Source organism: Boleophthalmus pectinirostris, unplaced genomic scaffold, assembly GCF_026225935.1.
Source record: "Boleophthalmus pectinirostris isolate CB_2022bp ecotype Guang Dong unplaced genomic scaffold, ASM2622593v1 HiC_scaffold_5, whole genome shotgun sequence".
Lineage (NCBI taxonomy): Eukaryota > Metazoa > Chordata > Actinopteri > Gobiiformes > Gobiidae > Boleophthalmus > Boleophthalmus pectinirostris.
The window spans coordinates 29,378,132-29,397,318 of record NW_026571404.1 but is presented as its reverse complement, the minus strand read 5'-3'; the positions used below and the strand labels follow the sequence as shown (position 1 = coordinate 29,397,318).

Here is a 19,187-nt window from a genome sequence, read left to right as displayed (position 1 = left end):
AAGCAGAGCAATGACATATACATGGGAAAAAGAAGGTGATGGACCCTGACTCAAAAAGTTACATAGCGCACCTTTAAGCTATGTCTCCTTTAGTGTGTAATCCCTCACTCGTCCAGGTAGGTTTCACAGCAAAAGAAAATTCTATTCCGTCAACTGCACAATGGTTTTAGAGTGAAAACCTTTCACCACTCAGACAGATATAAGGCTGTTTCCCACCAGCTCTTGACCAAAACTGAAGAAGCCTTTTGTTGTAGATCGTTTTCACTTGAAAACGTTGGCCCAGTTGACAGAATTGAATTCTCATTTGCTACAGATAATACGGATAATTGCTGTTTTTTAGATGACATCACAGCGTTCTATAGGATGATATTAAAGGTGCACTATGTAACTTTTCGGTTGGGGGTCTGTCACTTGCTGGTTTCTGTGGATACGTCATTGCTCTGCCTGGAATGTTCCACAGTATGACATTAAACAGCTCTACCTTACATTTATTAAATTACAGGTGGTTTATAGTGCACCTTGGTCTGGTTTGGTCGCCATGAAGATAGAAGGTTTAATACCACACTATGAAAATTGCCAGACAGCTAAAATTAATATTGTTAAAATGCAAAATTATGTTGCAGTACAGTGAGTTCTTGGGTTTTTCTTGGGTGTATGATATCATCAGAATCTGAAAACTACCAAATAGACTTCAAAATAGCACATACATGTACACAAGTGTCTGAATACAAGTCTTATAATGTAGTATTGTCCACATAACCTTTTTGTTGGCATTCTCGAACATCCTAAAAAAGCAGTAATTTGCTCTGGAAGTTTGTAATTTTGAACTTTGATAACTAATTTCTCAGATGTAGGTTAGTTGGCACATTTGAATCACAGTGTTTTGGTGGTGGGAGACTTTTTGGCTGTGAATTCCTGTGCACCTCACAACCCCAACTCGAAATATTTTTCTTATTTCCAAAAAATGAGGAATGAGCTGAAAGGTCCCATTTTGGTGCTGGAGATATACTGAGGTCCAAAAATCCAATATGTGTCCTTTCTACGTGTGAATAGAGAAAATGGAAATGTCACTATGGGAGCACGCTTTGCACATTAAAATAAAAATCTGTACTTTTAGTTTGACACACTTAAAAATACTATAGTCTTTGCTCATGTTTGTTCTATCCTTACCAGATTTTGTGCATTATTTAATGTTATTTTGGTAAAACAGTAACTTTTTTTTTAATTTGCTTATCACCTCTGAATTATTGACTTGAATGTAGACTGTAATCTTTTAGCCCTGCTGTTATTTGAAGATTTGAACAAACACAGAAATGATTCATGAATTTATGAATGGGTAATAGGGCTGTAAGAGAATCACAATCTAATCAAAATCACAATTTAAACAGACACAATTAGCAAATTGCAAAGGCTGCAATTTCCGGTGTACCATAATTCTTTCAATAATCAGCAAAATATTCTGTAATTCTGATAACCCTGTAGTTTAGACAAAGGCATAAGTTTGCATAGGGACAGTGGGGACATGTCACAATCAATATTTGGGGAGAACAAAATAGTTGCTACCAATATTTGCCATTTAAACAAAAATATACATTTATTACAATATTTTTCTAAACTCAATAGTATTAATTTAACACATTTTAGATCACATTTTATTTATTAGATGTTCTGAGATGTATTCAGTGATATGATGACAGTGGTGCCAGGAACCTAAACTGGGATAGCGGCAGGACAGTGCAGGACTCCAAAATGGCAGCTTGAGCAGGCATGAGTGAAGACACTGAGCACCAAACTTTGAAAAACCTTTCAAAAGGAACTTACTTGGCTTCATCTTCAGTTAAACTTGCCTTATAATGAGTCGCTGCGGAAAAAGAGAGACTATCACCCCAAACAGAGCCCTACTAGTGCGCTGTTAGCAGCCGGACTCCATAGCCAATATTCCATGGAAAAATGTACGGACATTACCTCAAAAACTTCGCTACAAACTTCTACATCGCTGTTATCTGGTAAAGAATCATGTTAGAAGGGCAATGGACACAAACTGTACATTTTGCAAACTGAAAAATGAAACCACCTCTCACTTATTTTGGACCTGCCCAGACTCTGTGTGTTTTTGAAAAGAATCCATAAAACATACGCAACTTCTTATCCCATTTTACCCTTTCTCATAAAGATGTGCTGTTTTTGTTTTTTGCAGTGTGGATCATATGAAAAGTAAACAATATTATATAATTAATCTGTTAATCAAGTAACCTATCAGTTGGTTTCATGAGTTTAGACCTCCATAAACATGTTCTGAAATGTGATTCTTACATTAGTCTGTCAGTTCATGTCAGACTTCTTGTCAGTTCTCCTGGATGTTTTCATATGTGAACTTTGAGTTGAAAAACTATTATTATAACATAAACCACAAGCCTGCTTAGAATGCTTGTCAGAAAAATAACAATTAAATATTTTGCCAACAGAATCAAACTAAGTAAGATCTGAACCCTGGAAATTCTCATTTATTTTTGTCTTAAAGTCTTAAAACCATTATCATTTCGATCTGTGAAGTAGTTAATCACAGAAAGGGTATTATCTCTGCTTCCTTTTGCCGCCGTTACGGAAATCTGATCATTCTGATGACATTTGTACGGATTTTAATGGGTCTATAGATAACACTTCAATCTTGAGTGAACGATAAACATTGACTTCCCATCGCACCTCCTCTCCTCCAGACGAGTGCAGCTGAGGCGCTCGGGTCATTTAGCACTGCCTTCCAGAAATAGGGACAAGCGCTAAAGAGACCAACCACCTGGGACCTGCTGTAATCCACCAGCCCATCTCCTCCTGCCTCATTCACAGAGCAAATGTGTGAGTAAACGCCGAGAAAGAGACCACCGGATACCCAGGGACACCCTTGCGGTTTGTGTGTCAATGGCTGCTCGTCACCCTTGGGTGCCTGTGCTGCTAGATTGGATCTCCGGGTCAGCTCTGTGTAGATGTTGGTTATTATCGCTCGGAGTTAGGATGTTGTGGGAGAATAGTCTGAGGTGAAAGCAGGTGGAAAAGCTTAACAGAATGTTGTAAAGTTGAAGAGGCCAGCTGTGGTGGGCAACATTTAAGTGGAAGGTTCTTAAGTTGTGCACAAACTCTTGACAATGTTCTTGACCTCAAATGGTGGATGTTTTTGTTGTAGATTTTAAATATCTGTACATGAGACACTGTTGTTGTTTTATAAAAGGAGACGGAGAGGCTGAAGAGGCTGTTGATTCTGCTGCTATGATGTAGATAGAGCATAAAAAGATTGTGACAGATGAAATGGCAAGATGATGCAAGGGGAGAGGAAGTATCCAATGAAACTGGCTTAGTTTACATGCACATCAAAATCTGACTATTTTCTTATTTCTTAACCTTACATATACGACATTCAAACTGCAAGATTCAATGTAATTTATCAGAGGTTCCATTATCAGAAAGAAATCTGATTATCTTGCTGTATACATGCCATTTTAGTAGTTTAATATTTTGATTGTGTATGTAATTGGAGTCCTGGTTTAGACTAATTGTAATCAAACCTTGACTAAAAACCTGATTTAGACCTGGTTTAATCCTTATAGATGGTTTAGTTATTATATCTTGACTATTACCTCTGAGTAATCTGGGTTTTGACCTGGTTCAGTCCTTGTTGAATCCTGCTTTACTTCTTAGTTTGTTTAGTCTCTGTTGAGGTTAAAGTGAATATGTTTTTGTTTTTTTTTTAACTATTACTTGGTTTGTGGGTTGGTTTGGACCTTTATTTTACATCCGTTTGGTGTCCATTTGATTGAAAAAAAAAAGTTGAGAAAAAGTACAAAAATACAGGAAGTAGTGATGCGTTCTAAAACTGAAAACCTCCATGTTTCATCATCTATCATCATCATGCATCAAGATTCCATAAAAAAATGCACAGACAATTCACACATAAGGAAGGTGTTTTGAACTACAATATAGATTTGCCTCCTCTTGAAAAATCAAACATTTCACGGTTATACAATAAAAAAACAATCACACATTGTTTTAGCCCATTGCCTCTCATTGTTACTGTGGATCCCTCAGTTACAATCGGCACGGCAACACAAGCTGAGTGAAATTGGGCTAATGTGCAGAATTAGTTCCAGGTCATGGCGTGGACTGAAGTCGTCTCTCTCCTCCTCTCCATCTGCGCTCAAAGCTGGATTTGTCTGAGGCTCTGTGTGGGAGGAACCAGCAGTGTGTGGTGTGGACGTGCACTGTGTTCAATGAGACACATGCGCTCCACATATGCAACTCTCAGTGCTTCTGTTATGTATTCTGTATATCAAGCATGTGGAAAATGATTAAAGCGCTATATATAGTAAAAGGTTAGTTTAATGAGTCTTTATACAAGGGAAGTAGACTGGGTAAAACTAAGTTTGCCTGTTTGTACCATTTGCTTGATTTCCCTGTTGAATTAAGTCATTCAGAGAAACGTACAAACTAATCAGACTATCAGCTATAATTATATTGCCTGAAGAAACAAACAGCGAGCCTAGAAACACTTGGGCTGTCTCATCCCTGCTTTAACTCAGAAGCTGTTCTAGGCTGTGTTCTCACCTCTCCACAGAACTTATCTCTTAATTTGATCTCTGACACAGTCAGTATGTCCAGTGTTTGGCCCTGAGACTGTCGTCTGGATATGAGCGTCAATAGAACCCTCAGAGGGTCTGTAGTTGCAAGCAACATTTAACCTCGTTTTACAGGGGCACAAAAGAACCTTTGTGTTTTGCTTTGAGGACTTCTAATGCTGAACTCCAGCTCCTCTGTTGTGACTCTCCTCTCAGGTTCTGACAGGACACTGTCCAGTGTCTCTTCCTCTTCAACTCCCTCTTCTCCTGAACTCTGACATGATTGACACAACGAGCATGCTCCAGGTCAAAGGTGGTCCCACATGGTCGAGCTCTATTTAGCCCTGTCCACTTGGACACGCTGGTGTTTAGTTGGTGGACGAGCATAGTCAGTCAGAGGTGTCCTCAGTTCTCCTGTGCTCCTATTCTCCAGTTGAGGACGGTTGTCCAGGACACAGTGAGGGGCCTGGATCTGACCCGATGCACTGACTTTTGACAGAAGATGAATATTAATGTTGTATCCATAATGACATTTTGTGAGTGCGCAGTGGACTTGTGTTACCCTGTATGCCCTCACTGTTTGAGGCCACACAGACATATTTAGGCTACAATACAGTGCTACAATGTGCAAGAACCAACCTGTTTCTTTATTATAAATAGATGACTCCCACTGACCCACCCGTCCCACTCCCACTGACCCACTAAGTCAGTTTTGCGTGGGTGAGTTCTGTCTACATCTTCATCCTGACCGCTGACTGAACTTTTGCATAAATGTTCATTCAGACCATAGAATGAAACTGTGTCTTCGGCTCACTGCTCATCTTCCAATAATGTATTACAGCCATTTCTTTGTCTTCAGCCATTGTTTATATGCAAATAAATCAGGCCACCACAATATCTAATCATTGATGTATTTTGTACAACAATGTTAATAATCTGGCTTTCTGACTTTGTAAAAAATCACACCAATTGGCTATTACATCTTCAGTGGAGCTCACAGGCTGCGAGGGCCAAACTATTTTTGTTGACCTTATTATTTGAGAGATTGCCCAAAGAGAAATTTAGCTACCAGTTAATTTACACAGTGCATGATTTGTTGTCTATAAATACGCATTGCTGCAAACCAGATCACAGCATTTTTTATTTTTAATTTTTTTTTATGTTGCTGTCTTGGTGATTTTAACAGGAAACATGACTCCTATCCATTTCTGTTTACTTAATACTTTTTAAACTTGCATGCAGGGTTCTTATTGAGTGTATTGCTTCATAAAAATCCAATATTTTCATAAGACGTATTACAGTTTACCACAGCAGCACATGTCTGATCAATGACGGTCATCCTCCCCAACCATTATAATGCAATTAGAATCACTGGACACTGCCGTAACTGGTCATATTTCAGGGGGAAAAAAATCTATTTGGAAGAGTACCACCAGCTCCTAATCACGTCTCTCCTTGCACAAATGATGGTATTGGTGTTAAGTGCTCGGTAATGACTAAGCTCTAATCCGAGTGCACCCTTGATTAAATTTTCTATGTGGACTCGTTCTAATTGAAATGGCTCTCTGAAAAAATGACTCCACTCTGCCCATGTCACAGTCATTTTGTGACTGTTGTATGGCCCACCACAGCGGAGCAATTTGTCCTTTTAGAATTATTAGCTTTACCACCACATTAACAGAAATCGATGTCTTTAATGTGTGAGAATATTGGTGCTTTCTGTGTCAAACCTTATAAATTTGGTTTCAATTTTTGTTGATTATATTATATTACAACAGACGTATTATTATAATTCTTGGCTCAGGACAGACACAAGTATTAAGACTCAAATGATTGACCATGTACAGTATATAAAGTAAATATATTTGTTCTTTCATTGGCCAATCAGGCATGAAAGGTCCTGTATTACAAGAAATTGACACTTGTGAGCTTTCCTTATCAGAAACATACCTGGAGTTGTGTTTTGTTTCATTTGTTTACCTTTTGTTCAGTAGAGCTTGGCAAGAGGGCTGAAATTATCCAAATGAGTCTAGTAAAGGTGTATGGAGTTTAGAGAAATACTTGTTGTATTTCACTGTGCTTATTTATGACGTCACAAGGTAGAACAGACTGGTTTCTGTTTGAGAGAAGAACAGATTACCGTACTTTTTGGACTATAAATTGCTCTTTTTGGGGGAAATTTATTTTATAAAATCAGGGACCAGGAATCGACATTTCATCTTGAAAGACAAGTTATAGTAATAGCAATAAAACAGAGCACTGCAGGCTGTTAACATGACATATGAACAGTCATTCAGATAACTACAGCATAAACATCAGAACAAGTTTACCAAACTCACGATCTCACTCCAAACCACTAAATCCACTGAATTTTTCATCCTCTGTGTCACTTTTCCGGAGGTAAACCGTAGATCCATGAGAAAAACAGAGCACCGCTTCCTCTTCTTTGTAGCTGTCATCAGACTCAGCATCAGTTCCAGTTAGAATTATTCCGGCCTTTCTGAATCCCGACAGGGTGGTTTCGGTGTCACTGTAGTCCAGGAAAGTTGCACTGCGGACCCTCCCGATTACCGTGAAGCTGTGTTCTCCATTTCCTCTTTCTGCCAGTCAAGCACAAGTTTCTTGCTGACTCCAAACTTCTCTTTCTTTCTGCTGCTCGATTTTGGCTGAATATTTCACAATTTGCAGCAGGACAGCGGCTTTTTCTCTAAGTCGCACCGGAGTATTAAGTCACAGGACCACTCAAACCATGAAAAAAGTGCGACTTATAGTCCAAAAAATACGCTAAACATGTGTGATCAAAGAAAACACAACTCTGGATGTTTTTATGAGGTAACAACATTATAACATAGTTCAGAAAATAGCATTATTAATAAAATAAGATATTCAGACAATTCCGTTATTAGAAGATAATTGTACTTTCCTTTGTTTCTGTTTTTTACGTGCTCAGAAAAAAAGTTAAAGATTAAAGCTACTCAGATTGTTAAATAATATTCTCAGTACTATTCACTTTTACTATTCACTATTCACTCAGAACTATTTGAAGTAGAAGACAGGAAGTAAGGCTGCCCATTTGCCCTGTTCGACCACAACCCATGACTCACCCACACAACACAATTTTCATTCTATGCAAGGTGAGCAAAGTACCTTGTCTATTGGTAGGAGGTTCAATTGCTTTTGTCAGAGCTGGAATTGAACCTCCTACCTTCTTGTTACTGAGCCAGAGCCGTGGCTTCATCTGTACTACTGAACTTATAGGTCCTATATAATACAAGCTTTAAGTCATGTCAGTCATCAAAAATGTGCCTGAACTTGTATTTTAGTTTCATTCACACATGCTTGAGTAATACTTTATTATTAGTCTGTCCACGTCTCCAAAGCTCAAAATGCTCAGTTCCATGAAGCTGTAGTTTTCAAGTGAACAGCTACATTTTCCTTTTTGTTCAGTAGAGATTGGGAATTCCAGGGCTGAAATGATCCAAATGATTCTAGTGAAGGTGTATGGAGTTTAAAAACACTGACCTCAGGAAGTGGAACTGGGTGTTTTCTCTTTGAAAGAAGAACTCCGCTTAAATATGCAGGGTGTGTATGATAAGATGAAATGATGAGGAAACAACATTATAACATAGAATAAAAAATAGTGCAAGATAGGCCCTTTAACACTAGATTAGCTTCATATTAAATCTCTTCTCAGTAACACTTTATTTTAGGGTACAGTTATGGACATCTGACTACCTGCTAATAAGCATAGCTGTAGATGGTGATGTCATTAATTAGTATTTATTCATTATTCTTATTAATGTCTAATTCCCCATAAGCTTATACACTCCTTATCACTGCTGATTAGTTTGATACTAGGCCATTTTTGTCCATTCGAATAAGCTTTAGTTGTTACTATTTGCACAAGAAATGAGCGGCAGTAGCTTAGTTGGTAGAGCTGAAGGTTGGTGGTTCGAATCCCACTCTTGACATAAACATCAATGAGTCAGATCCATTGACCCACAGGTTGGCTGGTGTGATTCCAGCTCCCACAGATGAATGCTGTTGTTGTGTCCTTGGGCAAGACAATCAACCTATCTCGCCTCCAGTGTTTGCGTGCACTGGTGTATAAATGTATTTGTGAATGGGTGAGTGGGTCCTTGTTGTAAAGCGCTTTGAGTGCTTTGAAGGTGGAAAAACACTATATAAAAATGTGACCAAATGTAGTTTTTATTTGTTTGCACTTAATAAATTTTGCTTACTTTATTCATGGCTTGTTGGACTCTATGAACACCTCATAGAGAGCTAAATTTCTTGTGCAACTAGTCCTTAACAACACACTTATTACCAAAAGCTTATTAGAATCATAATTCATGGACAAAAACGGCTTAGTATCGTACTTATAAGCAGCAATAAGAAGTGTAGTAATAGGAAAGTGTTTGTAAATTGTCTAACAGCAGAATAAGCTTATGGGGAATAAGACATTAATAAGGACTGAATAAATACTAATTAATGACAAATTAACCATCTACAACAATGCTAATGAGCAGGTAGTTAGATGTTCCTAAGTTTACTTACTTTAAAATAAAGTGTTACTCTCTTCTCTCATCCTCAACTATAACCTTTAAATTCTTCATACTAAAACAATGTATTGGGTAGGACACTGTAAGTCTTTTAAACTTGATCCTACTCCTTTTGTGCACCAGGTTCCAAAAATTTACATTAATTTATCCTTGTTCTTTGTTATTGTTGTTGTTCTACCTTACTGAAACAAAAAAATGAATGAAATGAATACTGTACCTCTGTGTATTTTGCTGTTATCTTTCCAGGCCGAGCAGGACAATGGTCACCCTCTGCCCGCCTTCGCCGACCTCATTATCGAGATCCTTGACGAGAACAATCAGGCCCCGTACTTCCAGTTTGCCACATACCAGGGCTTCGTCAGCGAGTCTGCCCCGGTGGGAACGACCATCTTCGCAAGCGCCAACCTCACCGACCCCCTGGGAATCATCGCGCTGGATAATGACATTGAAGAGGTATCGAAAAAAACACTCCACATCCACCTATATGTATTTACTATATAGGACAAAGAATAGCACAATAGAGTGTAAATAAACATGGCGCGCTTATTTTGTGTTGTGCAAATATTATTTTCTGTGTTGCGAGTACGTTGTGGCTGTCATAATCTTCATGGTCTGTTTGTGTCCTTGTTCCAGCTGGCCCCCGGTGATACTCCTGTAGGTAAAGGGGGAGATGGAGAGTCAGTGATACATTGATATAATAAGGGATGTCCGAGCTAGGGCAAAACCACTGGAGCGTTATATTAACCATTTTATACAGACTGCAAAAGCAATAAAACGGGTTGAATTTTATTTTATTTTTCATTTTTTCAATTACTGATTTTTACTGTCTTAAAAATGTGAAAAACAGAAGTAGTTCACGTTTTAAAGTTTGCAATGGTCCAAAGTTGTTCCTCACTTACCTTATGCATTCAGAACAGCATAATTATTCACCACAATGCGTTTAGAAGCACTTTCCACCATTTTCTAGAGTTTATTTTGACAGTAAAGTTAGGAACACATAGCATGCCAATAGCGCACTTCCTGTTTTTCGGAAAAGAAAATGCTTTATAATTAGAATCAGTCAGCACACAGTAGACTTATTTTGACCTCAAGAGCTGTTCATACAATATATCTGTACTGGAACAGGACAAAGACACATTTTTTTCGAACACCTGAAAAAAAAAAAAAAAAAAATCAGGTACAGGCAAAAAATTAAAAATGCACTTGAAGGAAGAAAAAATGGCAAATAATTTAAAGAATTAGTTGCGAATTTTTCTTCCTTCAAGTGCAATTTCTATTTTTTGCCCATACCTGATTTTTTTCTTTTCTTGAAGGAAGAAAAATTTGCAAATAATTTAAATAATTATTTGTAAATTTTTCTTCTTTCAAGTGCAATATTTTTTTTTTCCTCAGAATAAGAAAAAAAACCTAAAACATAATTAAACAGGTGTAGTGCCTTTAGCATACATGTGTACATGCATAATTCACAGTTGAGATACATTAGTTAGATGTTTACCTTTGCATTGTTGTTCGTATGTATCTTTCCACTCAGGTATTGATTAAGCACTTTATGTTCAGTGTTCACAGTTTTCAGGTTTGTGCTCTATTTACAGTATCGTCACAGCCCCTTTAAGACCCGATGATGTTTGAGGCACGCAGTTCTCTTATAATACTGTTATTAGCTGTTTCTTCTAAAGTTTTCTGGTCAGTTAATAAAGCGACACACGGCTTTCTGTGTCTGAAATGTGAGAAGTTGTCGGCTCCTTTTCATTACACACAACTTCCACACAGGACTTTTTTCCAAAATAGTGTAGATCTATAAATACAGACATAAAATTACTTACAAAATTCAAATTATTATTATTTTTTTTATTACTTGCAGAGTCTTGATTCTAGGCCAGATGGTAATCACTGTCCCACAAACCCTATTATGACATGTTTTTTGGATTTTATTGTTTCATGCTTTGAATTTCACCCACTTATTCCACTTTGTACAAATATGCACCCAGTATAACGCCTGAAAAGCACCACTTGAAAATGAGTTGCAGATTTTGCAGTGTTCCAGTTGTATTATTAACTAAAATTGCCAGAAACTTGTCATAATACCTGGTTAGGTGATTACCTGTTCTGATCCAACGCCATGCTTTTTAACCAGAACTGCTAAAATACCATGTTATTCCCTGCAATCATGACCAACCTCCCAGACAAGTATTTTTATTGGAACAAAACTTCCTGTGGTACATAAGGTTATCCCACGCACTAAAATTATCTATTGAAACTCATTGTTCAGCTGGTTCCTCGCTCGGACATCCCCTGGTGTGCTTGCATGCTTTATTTGATAACACCTATCACTGCTGGAGACAATATAAACTCAAAATTACAACTTTTACTACGACCATAATGCACCTCCTCTCCTGTGGTGTTTGGAAAGTTAAAGCTGCACTAACTTATCATAACTTTTTGGTTTTTGGTCCGTCACTTGGTTGTTTCTAAGGATGTCACTGCTCTGTCTGAAATGTTCCACAGTATGACTTTAAACAGCTCCATCTTATATTTATTCTAGGGCTGGGAAAAAATAAAAAAAATCTTAGTCACATGAATTGCAGGAGTTCAAATCAGACTAAATACAAAACTGAAATGTATTGTTTACTGTGAGCGCCGAAGCAGGAAGCAACATTCTAAGCTCGCTCACGATGGACTTTTTCAAAATAAAAGCCAGTGAGCTACAGACGTTTACAATAAAAAAAAAAAAAAGAAAAGAAAAGAAGAAAAATAACTGTCATCGATGATTAATTCATTAGTTAACGCAAACGCCCTAATGTATTCAGTTAAATGTGGTTTTATAACTCAAAAATACCTAGAAAAATAGGTGGGGTTGCCTTTCCGCAGATCTGACCTGTAACTTGGTCTAGTTTGAGCTCCATGAAGATAGAAAAGCTTAATTCCATACTGTGAAACATTCCAGACAAAGCAAAACATTAACATCTCCGTGAAAGAAACACATTTGACGGACCCTCCACCAGAAAAGTTACACAATGCACCTTTAAAGTTGCCTGTTTTTTGTCTGTTTCACGAGTAGAAAAATCTCCAGTGATGATAGGTGCGTGTGTGTGCTACAAACTAATCAGTGTAGTCTTTGTTTGGAGTGCTAATCTTTACATTCAGGTAAGGAGAGTGCCGTGGATTCTTGTTTGCTCAAATCATAACACACAAATGATTCTTCGTTTAAGGCTTTCAAACTGTTTCGCTTCTTCTGATTGCTCAATTATCCTCAATTGCATTACCGAAGTGTGCGGGTCTGTCGGTGTGAGCTGGTGTTTATTTATACAATGTGAGGACTATAATCTGTGTACGCACTAGCCTTTCTTATCTCAAGATATTGTAAATCTTTTATTGTTAGATCAACAACATGGTTTTCAGTTAAGATACAGGTAAAAATCGACTAACCCTGATTATCCTTTGGTAAAGCTTCATTCTGTCTTTAGTTATAAACTTAGAATTAGCGAGTCTTTTGGTCAGGCAGGAGAGTTTGTTTACCTGCTTTGCATGTTTTCTCTACTACCTCTAGCCTTCCTCAGAAGCGCCACGTGATGGTGTAGTGATATAGTTCAGTGTGTTTACCATGTATAATGTTTATGTTTAGTGTTTGTGTATAGTATGTTGTATGTATAGTGAGTGTGTTGTATGTAGTGATGTATAGTGAGTGTGTGTTGTATGTATAGTGAGTGTGTGTATGTATGTATGTATAGTGAGTGTGTGTATGTATGTATGTAGTGAGTGTGTTGTATGTATAGTGAGTGTGTTGTATGTATAGTGAGTGTGTTGTATGTATAGTGAGTGTGTTGTATGTATAGTGAGTGTGTTGTATGTATAGTGATGTGTGTGTGTGTGTATGTAAGTGTTGTGTATGTAGTGAGTGTGTGTATGTAGTGAGTGTGTGTGTATAGTGAGTGTGTGTGTGTATGTATGTAGTGAGTGTGTTGTGTGTATGTATGTATAGTGTGTGTTGTATGTATAGTGAGTGTGTTGTATGTATAGTGAGTGTGTTGTGTGTAGTAGTGTATGTGTGTGTGTGTGTAGTAGTAGTGAGTTGTGTGTATAGTGAGTGTGTTGTGTGTAGTAGTAGTGATGTGTGTTGTGTGTATGTATAGTGAGTGTGTTGTATGTAGTAGTGATGTATGTGTGTGTATGTATGTAGTGATGTGTGTATGTAGTGATGTGTGTAGTGTGTGTTGTATGTATAGTGAGTGTGTTGTATGTATAGTGAGTGTGTTGTATGTATAGTGAGTGTGTTGTATGTATAGTGAGTGTGTTGTATGTATAGTGAGTGTGTTGTATGTATAGTGAGTGTGCTGCTGTTGTGTACTTTTTTGTGATTGTTGCTGTACTTTCCTTTGTCCTGTAGATGATTTTACATCAACCTGTCGAGGGACTGTAGATGGAAATTATCCACGTTGACTATAATCTTTACATATTTACATTTTTAATGTTCATTAATATGTGCTGTTCCTTTACAAATAAATAAAATAAATAAATAATAAGGGGATACATATTTTAAGTCACAATCTTTTGCAACCCAAGTCAATAGACATTATTTGTAAATCACAAAATAAAGGTGGATTTGACCATTATATGATGAATATTAATGATAATATTTTATTGAGTGATCGTGTCTCTCAGTTAGTATTACTCAAGTTTTAAACAATGAAAAACAGTAATTGAACCAGCAATAAAAAGAGCCATAAGTGGCCTATTTGGACATTAAATGTAGCACAGTTCTTTTTTTTTTCAACATTCAATCGAACCAGCAATATTGGAACAAAATAGTCAGTAAAATAATTTCAAAAAGATTAGATATTATGCAGAACATGTCTTAACATTTCAGCATTTCTAATGAGATAGGTGGGCCTGTTTGTGTTTTTGTAGTGCCTTCCAGTCCAGCGTGCAGGAGGAGAGTGTAACACGCTTATCAGTGTCAGAACTGTATATTGCAGATCTACATGCAGATTGTGAAAAGGCGACCCAAAAAAAAATCTCTTGTGACCCAGTCTTTGGGAAACTGATATATTTTACTTAACTTTTACATAAGCTTCCCCTTCTGTCTGGCAAAACCAAGTGATGTAACAAACAAAACACTTCACCATTAAAGTAGCTGAAACATGCAAAGCAGATAAACAAACTCTCCTGTTTGAAAAAGAATTGCTAAGTTAGGGTTTTGTTAAAGATTAGGGGAGTAGTAATGTAAGTAAGTGGTTAATGTTAGAATTAGACTCAATATGTCAATGTAATGTCCCCAGGAAGAATGACCCAACATGTGTGTGCAGACTGTTTTTTTTTTATATATTTTTTTATTCTAATAATTACTTGGTTGGTATAGTATCTATTTTCCATACAGGAAGTAGCGGTGAGTTTTAAAACCTAATACCTCTACTTTTCTCAGTATAATGTGGCCCTTTGTTAATAATGTAACAAGGTACAAACCCGAGGCACACCAACTGATTATAAAATTCCTTTATTTCATAGCCTGGCACGGAGCTGGGTGGTCTTGGTCAGGGCACACATTGCCGCCCCTCCCCATGAAATAAAGGATTTTCATATAATCAGTTGGTGTGCCTCGGGTTTGTACCTTGCCCATTTTTACATTATTAGCAAAGAGCCATATTCTAATGAGATTTGAGCTCAACCCTCAAAGAGAACCTGTACTGCGATTTTAGTCTATTCAAAGCGTAGGGGCAATGTTAAACCTTCATTTTCAAGGTGTTGTCTAATCATAACTATTGTGTTGTATTGTAAGTTTTGGCCCTTATTAATATTATGTTAACATTTAACAGCTCTACCTCACGTTTATTTAATTACAGGTGGTTTTATAGCTCAAAAATACCTAGAAAAAACATGGAGAAAAGCAGAAAATGGCACAATCCACCTTTCAATATTTTTACGTTAACTATGTTTCAGGGAAATCTGTAGTCAGACCGGTCATATGCTCTTTAAACTCCAGAACTACACAGTAATAATGTACTTGTAAAAATAAAAAAGACTTAGCTCTAGCCTGTATTTCAAAGCCAGCCTTTTTAGCCAGTCCTTGGGGGAGATTAACAAATCAAAGTGGATTGAAAAGAGAGATAAAGGAATCAATATGGCGCCCAGTTCCTGATGTGGACCAAAGTCTCTTAAGAGGGCGCATTGACGGACACAGATCGAAGCAGACTTCAAGCAGTGCAGCGCCCGGACTTTGTTAACACACTGAGAAACAACAGTCATGTGAAACTCCTGCTGACAGCAGTAACCTCCCTCACACTGAACAGTGAAGTACAGAGAGACTGAGACAGAGACGCAAACAGGCAAGTTTCACGACTATATAAGGATGAAACTAGATTTTACCATGGACAAGATTAAAGATAAAAGTTTAAGATAAAACTCTGATAAACTGGTTGGAAATTATCTAGAAAATTAACACAACTTTCACAAAAATGACTAAAAGAAGCTCAGTTACTGTATAATTGGAATATGTACTTAAAATATTTACTTCAGTGAAATTGCTTGTGGCAAATTAGACTGATTTCACCAAATTTAAAGGTTCATTGTGTAACTTTTGTGGTGGAGGGTCCATCAAATGCTTGTCTCCATGTACAGTAGATGTTGCTGCTTTGTCTGGAATGTTTCACAGTATGGCATTAAACCTATCAGACGGTTTTACTTCGTGGAAACTGTCTGACCTCGCAATGTTAGATTTCGTTTGCTTGATGGTAGGCGGGTACTTTTTTATTTAACCAATCACTGCTTTTGGTCGTGACGTATGTAATGCGCCGATAACAGGGCTAACTGGTATATTAAGCTTTTCAAATCTTGTAGGAAGAAGGGCAATAACGTCTTTCCCCTCGGAAATCATTGCCAACACATTATATATGGCTCTTCGCTGATTGGCTGGTGCCCGAACTCGCACTTCTGGGGTTTTTGCGAACCGTCTAGTGTATTCCGATTCCTGACCTAGTCGCTGGAGAGAAATGCAATTGAGTGGAGGCACTAGGTGGCGCCAGCCTGACTATTAAACCTGTCCATCTTTATGGAGACCAGCCAGAGCAATTTACTAGTCAGATCTGTGGTGAGACAACCCCGCTCACAGTCACAGTGCCTGTTTTTCTAGGTATTTTTGAGCCATAAAACCACCTGTAATTGAATAAATGTAAGGTAGAGCTGTTTAATGTCATACTGTGGAACATTCTAAGCAGAGTAATGACATATTCATAGAAACAAGCAGGCGATGGACCCCCAACCAAAAAGTTACACAGTGCATCTTTAAGATTTAACCTAAAACTTTTGGTGAAGTTTACCATTTGGGGAGCAAATTATAGAATAAAACAAAAAATGAAGGTGTAAACTGCCCAGAAATGCTTCCTTGAGCATAAACTGTCCAAGAGCACCACATCTCCAGTCAAGATAAAGTGTATGTAAATATATATTTTTTTATGTACATAATTCAGCAGGTCAAAATGTCATGTGTACCAGTGTTGATTCCCTCTAGGGTATTTGATTGAAAAGGGAGCATTTGTTTTTCATTATGTTTTTCATTATATTTCATGAGTCACTCTCCTCAGTATAATTTGATATATTTTACTATTGCACAAAGAGGAATTATGTCAGGTGTATTTTATAACATTAACAGGATCTGATCTATTTCCTGTGTTAATGCTAACTGTTTTTCTTCCATTCTGCTGTGAAGACCAATGAGCAGGCTATCATCACATTACTCTATCACTCTTTGGCACATCAAAATGAACTGGGTTGATAGGTTTCTCTTCCCCACAGCTGCGGTCTGGGTAAAAAAAAAAGAAAAGAAAAAAATTATATATCGTTTCCATGGTAACATATTCTTCCCTATGTCTTTCCTCGCGAAGACCAAAGACCCCAGGGTGACGATTACATTGAACGACTACACGGCCGTCTTCAGCCTGACCCCATCTGGATTAGTGCGCTACCTGAGGCTGCTCAAGCCCGTGGACAGAGAGACACAGCAGACCTACTCTTTCACGGTACGTACACTCGGAATTAGACGGACAAGCTCCTGGCCATGTTGAGGTGTGAGCGAGTGGAGAGGTGTTTGAAAAGAGCATTTAAAGTGGTTTCATGTGTTGTACATGTGGTAAATATTGGTGTTTGCAAAATAAATTTTAAAAGCGGAATTATATACTCTGAAATAAATGGATTTTAGGTGTAAACTAATGAAAAATAAGTAAATAAATAATACAAATAAAGTGGTGTAAAGAAGTGCACTACTACATACGGAAGGCCTCAAATATATGAAGTCAGACATAAGGAATTATGGGTAACTACACCTTATTTAGCCTTAACAAAGCATGGACAAAGCCTTAATTAATAATGAACAAAGACTTAATTAATAAGGATTCACTCTTAGTAACTACTTAATTGCCACCTTAATTAGCACTTAACTTGCACTTAAATCACATGAACTGCAAATAGTTACTCAAAATTATTTCATACTTAAGCATAATTAGTAGTGATGGGCAAATGGAGCCTCGTGAAGCATTGACACCTCAGTCGCAATATTGTCTCAAATGGTTCGACGTGTCTGAGGCCTCGGAGAAACACTGACCTCTAGTGGACAAATTTAACCATTGGCACGCAGGTGTCTCAGCATCGATGAAGTATTGTTAGTGTAAGACAATACTTGTGTGCAGAGCGACACCGTACCTAACAACAACAATAATAATGATGATTTAAAATAATATGTAAAGAACAACATAAATAGCTGCTGTAAATCAGAAAATATGTTACCTTGTTAGGTGGAATTAGATCCAAGTGATCCCAAACCATGGATTGCTTTTTTCCACTTGTAGATGCCATCGAAAATGAAACAAATGCCAAAAGTCGCCAAAATCACCACTAACGTCACACAGTACTCCTCACTACCCAACATTTTTAAGAAATATTGGTGCATCTTTTATACCGTAGCAGTTTAGCGCTTGTCAAACCACGGAAGTGCGCTGAACACTCTGAAGCACTCTGAACCAATCGCAGAGCAGAACCTTCACTGAGCCAATGAAACGCTTCGATACTCTGAAGCGATTGACACGCAGACGAAGCAGTAGGGGAAGGGACCGACACTTCGACACTTTGGTCACGTGAGCTGCTGCTGCAAGACGAGCTCCGAGGCAGTGCTTTGGAGCAATTTGTTTCAGAAAGAACGAGACGTGCTCCGGAGCTCCGTCTCATTTGCCCATCACTAATAATTAGGCTTCGCATTATAAAAGCTCTCAAAAAGACTTAACTAACAGATAATAGCTGCCTGAATTATCATTGCATTGCATTATTAGTAAATCATTCTCTCATAGCTTACTAATAATTAATAAATGCTCAAATTTGTACTTAAAGGTTGTATGGAGGATTTTGTTTTGTTTCAAGTTGTCAATGATAGCATTATAGAGGTGCAGTAGCCTTGTAATTATGATGACCAAAAAAAGAGAATAAAAATTCATCAACTCTGGACGTGGTGGGGCTAAACATTTGCCAATAGATAACGACACTGCCTCGTTATCTGTTAGCTGACAGGCTGTCAATCAATCTCCCTACGTTTCTAGCGTAACTGACTTGCCTGCGCGCTGCCGGTACGTGGTTTACGTACGCCTGTCACGCAGTCCACAGACGCAAGACGCACAGACGCTGTTTACTCCACCAACGCAACAGTTCTTAGCGGCTTTTATTGACCTATATCTTCCTCGCAGTTAGCACCAAGTTTGTTGCAATGGCGACAAGAATCCAGGAGCAGTTCACCGCAAAAGAAAGTCAGTTTTTGAGGTCGCTGAAAGAAGAAGACAAGGGGAAAAGCAGCGAAGCCAAACTAAGGTGATTCTTGAAGATTCATTCCAGCGATGGCGCGACTGAAGCAGACGCAGGGTCTAAAGACTGACGCATTGGTCGCCAAATTACTCCTGGACAGGTCACTTCTGCTTATTATGAAAACGTACTTTATTTCCAAGAGCTAGTCAAACGTTTTTCAGGACACGAAAGCGATATCCTATGTCTG

The 19,187-nt window shown here is 37.9% G+C and overlaps 1 protein-coding gene across 1 annotated transcript in view; it reads left to right on the top strand.

Moving 5' to 3' along the window:
* The window catches only part of pcdh15a (protocadherin-related 15a), a 412,089-nt gene that overhangs the window by 143,859 nt on the left and 249,043 nt on the right, over window positions 1–19,187 (top strand). The window contains exons 11-12 of the mRNA XM_055162873.1: window positions 9,413–9,619; window positions 17,041–17,175. Coding sequence (XP_055018848.1) covers window positions 9,413–9,619; window positions 17,041–17,175 — 342 coding nt within the window. The remainder of the gene's footprint in view (window positions 1–9,412; window positions 9,620–17,040; window positions 17,176–19,187) is intronic.